The 13,300-nt window shown below is 49.3% G+C and overlaps 1 protein-coding gene across 8 annotated transcripts in view; it reads left to right on the forward strand.

The window, feature by feature from the left end:
* SOX5 (SRY-box transcription factor 5) overlaps nt 1-13,300 on the forward strand; it is a 278,404-nt gene that overhangs the window by 221,852 nt on the left and 43,252 nt on the right. For all 8 annotated transcript variants that reach the window (XM_088459731.1, XM_088459729.1, XM_088459728.1 and 5 more), the window contains one exon: nt 2,181-2,266. In XM_088459731.1, coding sequence (XP_088315857.1) covers nt 2,181-2,266 — 86 coding nt within the window. The remainder of the gene's footprint in view (nt 1-2,180; nt 2,267-13,300) is intronic.

Raw genomic sequence — 13,300 nt, forward strand, 5'->3', positions numbered from 1 at the left:
TTTAATGCACGGAGTGGGGACAGGAAGGGGAATTGCTATTTTCAGACATCTAAGTACGATACTTTCCATTAAGCACTTGCTAGTTTTACCTACTAAATTAAAACCTTTTTAGTGTTAATTAGTGCCAGGTAATGAGACATCCAGAGGACACGTGAGGTTGGGAGACCCTGCTGCTATAGGTAATTGTTAGGCAGTAACAGTCCCCCTGTTGCACGGTGTGTTTGAGATACACATAGTAAATCAGGTCACGGTCAGATTAGGGGAACGTCGGAAATGCACAAAATATTTGCAATATAATGAATGTAAACTCTCTCAGATGGGCAAGTCCCCTATAGACACTATGGGCCTGATTCACAGCCGGACGCTATTTGCGCTCGCACGTTCAGAAAAAGGGGCCGGCTATTTAAATTGAGCGCTCACTCTTTGCGGTCTGTTGACGGCTGTCTGAGCGAGCGAACGAAACATGCGCTCGCTATTTTGTAAAGACGCCCCCTGGCCACTCGCATCCTACGTCATCTCCGCTATTTATTTGATTAATCGAGTACATCGAAAGGCGTCTGAACTGCTCGCAATGCTTGTGGTAAGATTTTCCTACCGCAATCATGCGAACAGTTCAGGCTAAGAAACAACCAAGTGACGTGGTCGATGACGCTGCTTTGTTAATTATGCACACCCTTAAAATGCCCGTTTTGACCGTTTGGCACGCCTGCGTTCGGATCACCACTCCCCGTTTTCAAGCACCTTCCCTTGTTACCATCCACAAACGCCTCATCCTGTCACTCAAATTAGCAGACATTCGCTATTTAGCGAGCGCTCGATTTCCGACTGCAATGACTGGTTGGCGCATGCGCATTACGACCCATACGGATGCGCAGATGTGCGAACATCGCTCGGAGCGAACGAGCGGCCGCTTACGAGCGGCTCTGAATCAGGCCCTATGTACATTGTTATATACATGGACTTGCTTAATTACTTTCCGTGACATTAGACTTGGCTCTTTAGAGGGACGTGGTCCCGGAGGGCATTTGTTCCCCGTATCCGCCGTGCGCTGCATCTCCGCTGCATTACTGTGTGCAGAGATAAAGAGATAATCATATCAGTGACCAATTCATTGGGCCAAACACAAACGCTCTGCTGATCCTCACTAACTGCACTTTGATGTCGCTGTAATCAGGTCGCTGGCATGACGGTCGCAGCTTTATAAAATACTTCATCGCTTGTCCCAGGAAACAACTCTTTACATGTGGCGTAAATGTTTTACTGATTATTATCTCCGCAGCGGCCGTATCTAGGGCGACCTGGCAGATATTGGAAAGTAGAAATGTATCATGTGATGACGAGGGGGGAGGGGGGGGGGTCTGTCCGGTTCATATTATGCGGTTTGCAGAGTAAGAGCCTGATTCCGTTCCACGCTGAAATTTCATGTTTTACGCAGACTGAGCGATTGCACGCCATTGCGAGAGGTATAAGCCGCACTGATTTCGGTCAGTAAGAGGATTTACTCATAAAGTGATTGACAGGTAGTCGCCGTTTGCAAGGTGGCTACAGAAACGCAGGCGTGTTAGTTCTCTTTACACACTGTTTTCTGGGTGTGCATTTATCAGGCACGACGGCGTCCTTGCTCGCAGCTGGAGAGCCCTATACGCGCGTTAGGAGATAGGCGCCCCTGCGTCCATATTTACGTTATTGGCATTGCACGTCGTCGGAGGGAGATGCGAGTAGGCAGCAGTGAGCGTCCCGACGCTCAGGTAAACTTCGGAGTCATTAGGATATATTCGCATTTGTTTTGCGAGTGAAATCGCAAATGCAAATGCGTCCGGTTCGGATTCAGACCCTAAGTTCACGTATTACCACGAATTCCGCCCCTGCGATCTCACGGCTTTAGCTGCGCTTTGAGGAGCAGTGCGAGCGCTCTGCACCACTTCTTCCCAATTCCCTAAATACAGTATGAAAAATAACAACCCAGGGATGAGGTTTCCTCCTTAATTGCTTATTGCCTTTTATTCAAATTCCTCTCCCAGCTCCGATTGTGCAGAGTGTTAGTAAGTGACAATAGAGCTTTTCATTAGGCCCCTGTACCGTGCACAAAAGGCGGCTTTGGAGGGAATGAATGCCGGCATTTAATGTGCAGGTGGGGAGTAGATAAAGGGTGCTAACTCCTCTGTTATTCTCCCTCTCAGGTGACCCTTACCCCGTTCAGCTGATTCCAACCACCATGGCGGCTGCAGCTGCTGCAACTCCCGGCCTGGGTCCGCTGCAGTTACAGGTAAGACCCCAGACAATGCGCCAGCTCCTGGGGACGAGGGTCCATCTGTTATTGTCCATCAAGAACATGAAGACATTATTATTCACCGATTGTACTGTGAGCGCGTTATCCCTGCTCACTGGGACCTTTCTGATTAACCTGTTCCCGGCCAGTGTCTGACCTACGGAGCTGGTGGCGGTGATAGAACATTACGGCCGCCACCATGTAGCCGAATGTTCTGAACTTTAATAGTTAGGAAAAGGTTTTGCTTTTCCCTTGAGGCAGAAAGTGTCACCGTGCAGTGGGGAAGGCGGCACTCACCAGGCCAGTAGCGTACGCGGGGAATGCGCTATATTAGAGGTGGCGCAGGGGTTAATCCCAGCACGATGAATATCACACATATTAGTGACGGACGGGAGAAAAGCTTGAACAATGCAGTTTAATCATTTACAGCCTCCGTGCAGCGTCCGGATACACAGCACAATGGGCTCTTATCATCCCTTCTCTCTCTGCCGGGTCAGACCTCGCTACGTTATAAGTCTTTCTTTCTAAAGACATCTGTATGGCATTGTGTAACGTCAGGGGCGTATTAGGGATCGGACACACACTGCTGACATCTGCGCTGTCCTGTTCCGACAATCACATGTTAGATGCGTGCAAATTACACGTATGATCCTTGTGAGATATGTTGCACTGCAAACCATAAAAGTGACGCTGCCATATCGGTGCAGCGCGTCGCATGGTAACTCTTCCCGGCATTACACTTCTGTGTTTATAGAATACCGCGTCCGTGCGGACACGTGTGGTATAAGCGCGGGTCGCCGACTAGTGCGATTGCCAGATCTGTACCATGGTGAATTCCCGAAGCCTCTCGCATCCTATGGGAATTGCTGAGGGCTGTGTTTGCCAAACTGGTCATTTGATTTTTAATCTGAGGACAGTTATGAATTGGGCTTGGTGCTGGCAGTCCTTCCAGGAACCGCGATCCTCCTGCGAGCACCAGCGGCGCCAGCAGTTGAATAAACATTCAAGTTAAAAAGAAGAACTGGTGCCGCGATTTCAGATGCAACAGATTGTAAGCTCTTGTGGACTGAGTAAGTGGCTGCGCAGGAAATTCAGAGCAAGTCCTGATCTCTTCTTATTGGACTGTTAGTCCTAGGCACTTCATTGGCCCTGTATCTCCATAGGCTTCTAATACCCCTGGATTACAATTCTGAATCCTACCCATAAGAATGACTCCAACAGGGCTTCCCCACTGTCTAAGGGGGTTCAAACGGAGGCCTATAGCAGCCAATTAGATTCTAGCTATTACAGAATGTGCTAGATAAATGATAGCTACAATCTGATTGGTTACCGTGGGCTACCGCTTCACTCTTCCCCTTTTGATTATTTGATAAATCTCCGGCAGCTTATACAGTCCGCTGTCTGAGCATTCCTAGTGTATGTGTCATAAATGCAGACTCCGTCAGTGGCCGGCCGCACTAACGGTAGCGCCAGCGCCATCCGTCTTCATGTCTGCACCTCTCAGTCATTCATTCATCGTATTTTGGGGGTTACTTTTCCTTTTATTTCCACAAAGATCTTAATCTACCGAGATATTGAATTCACAATGCATTTGTTCCCATTTCCTGGCCAATAGTTTGTTAATCAAAACACAACAATAGCGCTGATTAATTGGCACTAATACAAATGCGCGCAGCGAGTAGAGTGGCGGTGCGGAGAGATCGGGTGAGCAGGGGACAGCAGCTGCTGGCTGCATTTCATTTCCCCTCTGAACAATATGACAATGAGATCTAATACAAATCTCCTCTGGAGTGGGCATCGCACCTTGCCTGCTTCTCCGATCATTGTCTCCCTTCTCTCCTCGCTGCTCAGCTCAGGAGGGCACAGTGCAAGGAGCAGATGGAGATTTCCTTACGCAAACGTCCACAAAGGCCGTCCTGTCTCCCTCATCACCATCTGTAGGGCGACGGATAACCCGGCCGCTCCGGGCAGTGGGTGTATAGAAACAGGACAAGGGCAACAAAGAAGATGCAGACACGAGACAATCCTTAGCCATGAGAGCTTACACTCTAGAGGGATTAACAGTATATGGTGGATACTCTGAAAAATATAATAGTTCAGGCCCTGACCCCATTAGGGCCACACCCAGTATTCACGTGGACAGTACTGTTTGTTTGCTAAAAGAAAGTGCTCTATTAACCCTGATATATGTCTTGAGTGAGGAGACATCAGGATTACATGCAACACTTATGTGTAATGGAAAATTATTATATTGGTTGGAGTGGTCCTTCATATGCGTTTTCCCGCAAAAGATGCAAAATGCATCACATTATAAGGATAGTATTGAACACTTCCCCCGCGTTCTATCTGCTCGTCCTCCGACTGCTGCCTCACCTCTGCTCTGGTCACTTCCTTCCGTGCCTGCCTCCAAGATTTCTCCCACACCGCCCCCTCGTCCAGCTGCTGCCTCACCTCTGCTCTGGTCACTTCCTCCCATGCCTGCCTCCAAGATTTCTCCCACACCGCCCCCTCCTCCAACTACCGCCTCACCTCTGCTCTGATCACTTCCTCCCATGCCTGCCTCCAAGATTTCTCCCACACCGCCCCCTCCTCCAACTACCGCCTCACCTCTGCTCTGATCACTTCCTCCCTTGAATGCCTCCAATATTTCTTCCACACTGCCCCCTCATGCCTGCCTCCAGATTTCTCCCACACCGCCCCCCTCCTCCGGCTGCCGCCTCACCTCTACTCTGGTCACTTCCTCCCGTGCCTGCCTCCATAATTTCTCCCACACCGCCCCCTCCTCCAACTGCGGCCTCACCTCTACTCTGGTCACTTCCTCCCGTGCCTGCCTCCATAATTTCTCCCACACCGCCCCCTCCTCCGACTGCCACCTAACCTCTGCTCTGGTCACTTCCTCTCGTGCCTGCCTTCAAGACTTCTCCCCCAGCGCCCCCTCCTCCAACTGCCACCTAACCTCTGCTCTGATCACTTCCTCCCATGCCTGCCTCCGATTTCTCTTACACCGCCCCCTCCTCTGACTGCCGCCTCATCTCTGCTCTGGTCACTTCCTCCCGGGCCTGCCTCCAAGACCTCTCCCCCAGCGCCCCCTCCAACTAGCGCCTCACCTCTGCTCTGGTCACTTCCTCCCTTGAATGCCTCCAATATTTCTTCCACACTGCCCCCTCATGCCTGCCTCCAAGATTTCTCCCACACCGCCCCCTCCTCCGACTGCCACCTAACCTCTGCTCTGGTCACTTCCTCCCGTGCCTGCCTTCAAGACTTCTCCCCCAGCGCCCCCTCCTCCAACTGCCACCTAACCTCTGCTCTGATCACTTCCTCCCATGCCTGCCTCCGATTTCTCTTACACCGCCCCCTCCTCTGACTGCCGCCTCATCTCTGCTCTGGTCACTTCCTCCCGGGCCTGCCTCCAAGACCTCTCCCCCAGCGCCCCCTCCAACTAGCGCCTCACCTCTGCTCTGGTCACTTCCTCCCTTGAATGCCTCCAATATTTCTTCCACACTGCCCCCTCATGCCTGCCTCCAAGATTTCTCCCACACCGCCCCCTCCTCCGACTGCCACCTAACCTCTGCTCTGGTCACTTCCTCCCGTGCCTGCCTTCAAGACTTCTACCCCAGCGCCCCCTCCTCCAACTGCCACCTAACCTCTGCTCTGATCACTTCCTCCCATGCCTGCCTCCGATTTCTCTTACACCACCCCCTCCTCTGACTGCCGCCTCATCTCTGCTCTGGTCACTTCCTCCCGGGCCTGCCTCCAAGACCTCTCCCCCAGCGCCCCCTCCTCTGGAACATTTTTCCTCTCCAAGTCCAACTTTCTTCCTCTATATCCCACCTTCAAACGTTCCCTTAAGACATCTTTTGATTGTTGACTCAGCCATCTTCTCATCTTCTCTCTCATGCTCTCCTCCTAACCACCTTGTCTCCTGCCCAATTCACCCTCCAACTGTTTATATCCCCCTATAGACTATAAACTGTTGGGCAGGGTGCGCTTATACCTTCGCCAGCACAATCCTTACCTCCTGTCTTCTTCCCTCAGTGACAATGACACTGGCTGCTCACCCATACACTGGGTACAGGGTCACTGAGAGCAGCTGTACCTTTCCCTGCACTATCCTTACCACCAGTACTCCTGGTCTCCTTCTCCCCTCAGTGACTATGACACTGGCTGCTCTCCCATACGCTGGGTACAGGGTCACTGAGAGCTGCTGTGCCTCCCCCTGCACTATCCTTACCCCCAGTGCTCCTGGTCTCCTGTCTCCTTCTCCCCTCAGTGACTCTGACACTGGCTGCTCCCCCATACGCTGGGTACAGGGTCACTGAGAGCTGCTGTGCCTCCCCCTGCACTATCCTTACCACCAGTGCTCCTGGTCTCCTGTCTTCTCCCCCTCAGTGACTATGACACTGGCTGCTTCTCCATACTCTGGGTACAGGGTCACTGAGAGCTGCTGTGCCTCCCCCTGCACTATCCTTACCACCAGTGCTCCTGTCTCCTTCTCCCCCTCAGTGACTCTGACACTGGCTGCTCTCCCATACACTGGGTACAGGGTCACTGAGAGCTGCTGTGCCTTCCCCTGCACTATCTTTACCCCCAGTGCTCCTGGTCTCCTGTCTCCTTCTCCCCTCAGTAACTATGAAACTGGCTGCTCTCCCATATGCTGGGTACAGGGTCACTGAGAGCTGCTGTGCCTTCCCCTGCACTATCCTTACCACCAGTACTCCTGGTCTCCTCCTCTCAGTGACTATGACACTGGCTGCTCCTCCATACGCTGGGTACAGAGTCACTGAGAGCTGCTGTTTCTTCCCCTGCACTATCCTTACCACCAGTGCTCCTGTCTCCTTCTCCCCTCAGTGACTATGACACTGGCTGCTCCCCCATACGCTGGGTACAGGGTCACTGAGAGCTGCTGTGCCGTCCCCTGCACTATCCTTACCACCAGTGCTCCTGGTCTCCTGTCTTCTCCCCCTCAGTGACTATGACACTGGCTGCTCCCCCATACGCTGGGTACAGGGTCACTGAGAGCTGCTGTGCCGTCCCCTGCACTATCCTTACCACCAGTGCTCCTGGTCTCCTGTCTTCTCCCCCTCAGTGACTATGACACTGGCTGCTCCTCCATACGCTGGGTACAGGGTCACTGAGAGCTGCTGTGCCTTCCCCTGCACTATCCTTACCACCAGTACTCCTGGTCTCCTCCTCCTCTCAGTGACTATGACACTGGCTGCTCCTCCATACGCTGGGTACAGAGTCACTGAGAGCTGCTGTGCCTTCCCCTGCACTATCCTTACCCCCAGTGCTCCTGGTCTCCTGTCTTCTCCCCCTCAGTGACTATGACACTGGCTGCTCCTCCATACGCTGGGTACAGGGTCACTGAGAGCTGCTGTGCCTCCCCCTGCACTATCCTTACCACCAGTGCTCCTGGTCTCCTGTCTCCCCCTCAGTGACTATGACTCTGGCTGCTCCTCCATACGCTGGGTACAGGGTCACTAAGAGCTGCTGTGCCTTCCCCTGCACTATCCTTACCCCCAGTGCTCCTGGTCTCCTGTCTCCTTCTCCCCTCAGTGACTATGACACTGGCTGCTCCTCCATACGCTGGGTACAGAGTCACTGAGAGCTGCTGTTTCTTCCCCTGCACTATCCTTACCACCAGTGCTCCTGTCTCCTTCTCCCCTCAGTGACTATGACACTGGCTGCTCCCCCATACGCTGGGTACAGGGTCACTGAGAGCTGCTGTGCCGTCCCCTGCACTATCCTTACCACCAGTGCTCCTGGTCTCCTGTCTTCTCCCCCTCAGTGACTATGACACTGGCTGCTCCCCCATACGCTGGGTACAGGGTCACTGAGAGCTGCTGTGCCGTCCCCTGCACTATCCTTACCACCAGTGCTCCTGGTCTCCTGTCTTCTCCCCCTCACTGACTATGACACTGGCTGCTCCTCCATACGCTGGGTACAGGGTCACTGAGAGCTGCTGTGCCTTCCCCTGCACTATCCTTACCACCAGTACTCCTGGTCTCCTCCTCCTCTCAGTGACTATGACACTGGCTGCTCCTCCATACGCTGGGTACAGAGTCACTGAGAGCTGCTGTGCCTTCCCCTGCACTATCCTTACCACCAGTGCTCCTGGTCTCCTGTCTTCTCCCCCTCAGTGACTATGACACTGGCTGCTCCTCCATACGCTGGGTACAGGGTCACTGAGAGCTGCTGTGCCTCCCCCTGCACTATCCTTACCCCCAGTGCTCCTGGTCTCCTGTCTTCTCCCCCTCAGTGACTATGACACTGGCTGCTCCTCCATACGCTGGGTACAGGGTCACTGAGAGCTGCTGTGCCTTTCCCTGCTCTATCCTTACCACCAGTGCCCCTGGTCTCCTCCTCCCCTCAGTGACAATGACACTGGCTGCTTTCCCATACGCTGGGTACAGGGTCACTGAGAGCTGCTGTGCCTTCCCCTGCACTATCCTTACCACCAGTGCTCCTGGTCTCCTGTCTTCTCCCCTCAGTGACTATGACACTGGCTGCTCCTCCATACGCTGGGTACAGGGTCACTGAGAGCTGCTGTGCCTCCCCCTGCACTATCCTTACCCCCAGTGCTCCTGGTCTCCTGTCTCCCCCTCAGTGACTATGACCCTGGCTGCTCCTCCATACGCTGGGTACAGGGTCACTAAGAGCTGCTGTGCCTTCCCCTGCACTATCCTTACCCCCAGTGCTCCTGGTCTCCTGTCTCCTTCTCCCCTCAGTGACTATGACCCTGGCTGCTCCTCCATACGCTGGGTACAGGGTCACTAAGAGCTGCTGTGCCTTCCCCTGCACTATCCTTACCCCCAGTACTCCTGGTCTCCTGTCTCCTTCTCCCCTCAGTGACTGACACTGGCTGCTCTGCCATACGCTGGGTACACGGTCACTGAGAGCTGCTGTGCCTTCCCCTGCACTATCCTTACCCCCAGTGCTCCTGGTCTCCTGACTATGACACTGGCTGCTCCTCCATACGCTGGGTACACGGTCACTGAGAGCTGCTGTGCCTTCCACTGCACTATCCTTACCACCAGTGCTCCTGGTCTCCTGTCTCCCCTCAGTGACTATGACACTGGCTGCTCCTCCATACGCTGGGTACAGAGTCACTGAGAGCTGCTGTGTCTTCCCCGTATCTCATCCCTACAATTATTGTATTGATACTGTATACTCCTGTGAGGTGCTTACTTTTGTAAATTGTACATATACCGGTTACTGTACTTTTTTTGTTACCTTTGTACAGTGCTGAGTACATCTTGTGGCGCCTAACAATTAAAATATAATGATAATATCTGAGACCTCAGAGGTGACAGAAGGATCACGTAATTTTGCAGCTGGAAACAACCATTAATGTGCCACCTACACCCCTTATCTGATCTATATCATCCTGCCCCACCAGACCTGGGTGTAAGTCTGTGCCCAGGAGAAGGCTAAGGAACAACGCCTATTTTATACATTGGGAAATATTATGTGTAACCTGTCCCCTCAGAATCCATGAATGTGGATTGCAGATATAATAATAGAGGCAAAACAATTCAGCGACCTAGACATACGTTCTGCATGCTAAAGAATATAGGTCGATCGGCCTAAACAACTGCGCTATTCTCTGCCATGCCCCCCAGCCCATACGGGCTGCAGTCATCGCCCATTCAAAGGTTTGGCCCGGGGGGGAGATTCTGTTCAGAGCCACTGACATAACCATCACCACCCAGAAGACTCCCTGGAGCTTCATGACATTTGGACAAAGGAAATGGCAAAATCCTTGCTTTAACCCACTCCTCTCCCGTCTATCTCCACATTTCCTATTATTGTATCCAGCACAAAGCAGTGTACGACGGGACCTATTTACCATGTCCCCCCAGCGTGCACACGTCGCGTCCCTGGCTGAGGTGTGACCCGTGTGTCACCTGCAAATGTCCCGCTGGTTATAGACACCCCCGGAGTACGAAACGCTATAAGTTCATTTCTGCGCCATCCAGAGCGTTACTTGATTTGCAGACACAAAAGATCATGTAATAATTAGTAGGAGCAAATCTATGCTTTCTGCCCTTTAATCTGTCAATCACTCGTTAGCGTATCAGTGGCGCGTTGATGTCTCTACACCGCGCTGATCACGGGCTCCGGCTGTCAATCAAACCTTCATGCCTCTGATTCCGCCTCCCCTTCCCCTCATGGTATTGTATTCGTTAACCAGCGGTGAACTCTGGAAAATGTCACGCGTCAGTTCACTAAATAACACACATGACAGAAATCTGGGATTCTGGGTCAGGGAGCAGCCAGACTTACACTGGGGCTGCCTTCCTAAATTCTCAGAGATCCGAGGTGGCCGCCCCCTCATCTCCCCTGTGGTGCTGGTTTCATTGCGCTGTACGTAGATCTGCAAAGACTCGCCATTGTTACGCTGCGGATGGCGAGGTGACGGCCTGTTTCCCAGAGTTTTGGTTGTGTCCACACTGTACGCCGCAGGATCAGTGATCCCTATTCATGCCGTATTCTGAGGCCCCTTTCTTCAGCTCTTTGCCCACGTGGGCTGGGGGGGGGGGGGGGGGGGGGGGGGTTGAGAACTTTGCTGTGGAAAAGCAACACCTGCAATATTCTGTTTTACTGGCTCATACAAACCCCTTGTTGTGACAGTCAGCTTGTTACATATTTACTGACAAGCGCACGTCAGTAAGTAGAGCTAGGTCAGCGACTTAACATCAGGGACGCCCCGCAGCCGTTGCAATGTTGATGGTGATAATAATTAGCGCAGTTATTTATTTTATCGGAGGTGAACTGCTGCAATAATATAAGTCAGGGGGCGATGTAAGAGAGGTAAAATACAAGTGATGTTCCTGTAAATGCAGCCACATGAGGAGAATTATGTATAATTACACTCGTTACTGCAGTAGAGGATGTAATAGGTTTAAGGACATAAGGTGGAGACAGAAATCGCTGCATATTCTGTGAGTAATATTTGGTGTAAGTGTCAGGTCATTGGCTCTGCCAGCATCTCTGCATCGCCTATAGATAGTAGAGTGTCAGCTCTGCGTACCAGCCTCTTCTCATGAGTGCTGAGAGAGCTTTATTTTTTGCAGTCCAGACATGATTAAAAAAAAATGTCTGCTCACTTTTGGTTGTGCACAAATTCACTTTGGCGTAGTTTAGTAAATATCTCTGTATATCTATATCTTACAGGATACGGCGGGGTTGTCAGCGGCGCTAGTGCACAGTCTCTGAGTTTTACCTTTAACCCTTAACGTCACGACACAACCAGTCCTCTTCCGTGACATTCCAGGGGGCGTGGCCTGACTACAACACAAACAGCCGGCGCGCTGATGACCCTACGCGGCCCCTTCCCGTGACAGTTCATATGGTTTTAGGTCCTGACTTAATGTGTATATCACAGTCTGGTACCTGCCTCTTTATACACCTTGCCTCCTATCAGCCGCAGCGACCGCCAGCGTCGCACTTGAGGGAAGAACCCCGTAAGCGCTGGACTGCGGCAGTGTTGCTGGAACTGGTAGTGATGGATTTTTTTTGTAGTTGGACTAATATTGAAATAACTGAGCCAAATTCCAGGCATTAATGAGACTGAGATGCCAAAGATTGTTGATTACCAAGAACATCCTTCCAATTATATCATTTATTATGTTCAGTTAATCTATGTTTATTTAAAGCTTGAGTATATTCCTTCTGTGCGATCAATATGTGAGTGTGTGTATCTATATGTATATATGTGTGTGTGTGTGTGTATATATGTGAGTGTGTATCTATATGTATATATATATATATATATATATATATATGTGTGTGTGTATATATATGTGTGTGTGTATCTATATGTGTATATATATGTGTGTGTGTGTGTGTATATATGTGTGTGTGTGTGTATATATATGTGTGTGTGTATCTATATGTGTATATATATGTGTGTGTGTGTGTATATATATGTGTGTGTGTATATATATGTGTGTGTGTATCTATATGTGTATATATATGTGTGTGTGTGTGTGTATATATATGTGTGTATATGTATATATATATATATATGTGTGTGTGTATATATATATATGTGTGTGTATCTATATGTGTATATATATATGTGTGTGTATATATGTGTGTATATGTATATATATATATATATATATATATATATGTGTGTGTATATATATATGTGTGTGTGTATCTTTATGTATATATGTGTGTGTGTCTATATGTATATATATATATATATATATATATATGTGTGTGTGTGTGTGTGTGTGTGTGTATCTATATGTATAATATATATATATGTGTGTGTGTGTCTATATGTATATATATATGTGTGTGTGTGTGTCTATATGTATATATATGTGTGTGTGTGTCTATATGTATATATATGTGTGTGTGTCTATATGTATATATGTGTGTGTATATATGTGAGTGTGTATATATATATATGTGTGTGTGTGTGTATATATATATATATATATATATATATATATATATATGTGTGTGTCTATGTGTCTATATATATATATATGTGTGTGTGTATATATGTGAGTATGTATATATGTGTGTGTATCTATGTATATATGTGAGTGTGTGTATATATATGTGTGTGTGTGTCTATATGTATATATATGTTGTTTGTGTATATATGTATGTGTATCTATATGTGAGTGTGTGTATCTATATGTATATATGTGTGTGTGTATATATATATGTGTGTGTATCTATATGTATATATATATGTGTGTGTATATATGTGAGTATGTATATATGTGTGTGTATCTATATGTGTGTGAGTATATATGTGTGTGTGTATATATGTGTGTGTGTATATATGTGTGTGTATCTATATGTATATATATGTGAGTATGTATATATGTGTGTGTATCTATATGTATATATATGTGAGTATGTATATATGTGTGTGTATCTATATGTGTGTGTGTATATATGTGTGTGTGTATCTATATGTATATATGTGAGTGTGTGTATCTATATGTATATATATATGTGAGCATGTATATATGTGTGTGTGTGTGTATCTATATGTATGTG

This window comes from Taudactylus pleione, unplaced genomic scaffold, assembly GCF_031769625.1.
Source record: "Taudactylus pleione unplaced genomic scaffold, aTauple2 ptg000928l, whole genome shotgun sequence".
Taxonomy (NCBI): domain Eukaryota; kingdom Metazoa; phylum Chordata; class Amphibia; order Anura; family Myobatrachidae; genus Taudactylus; species Taudactylus pleione.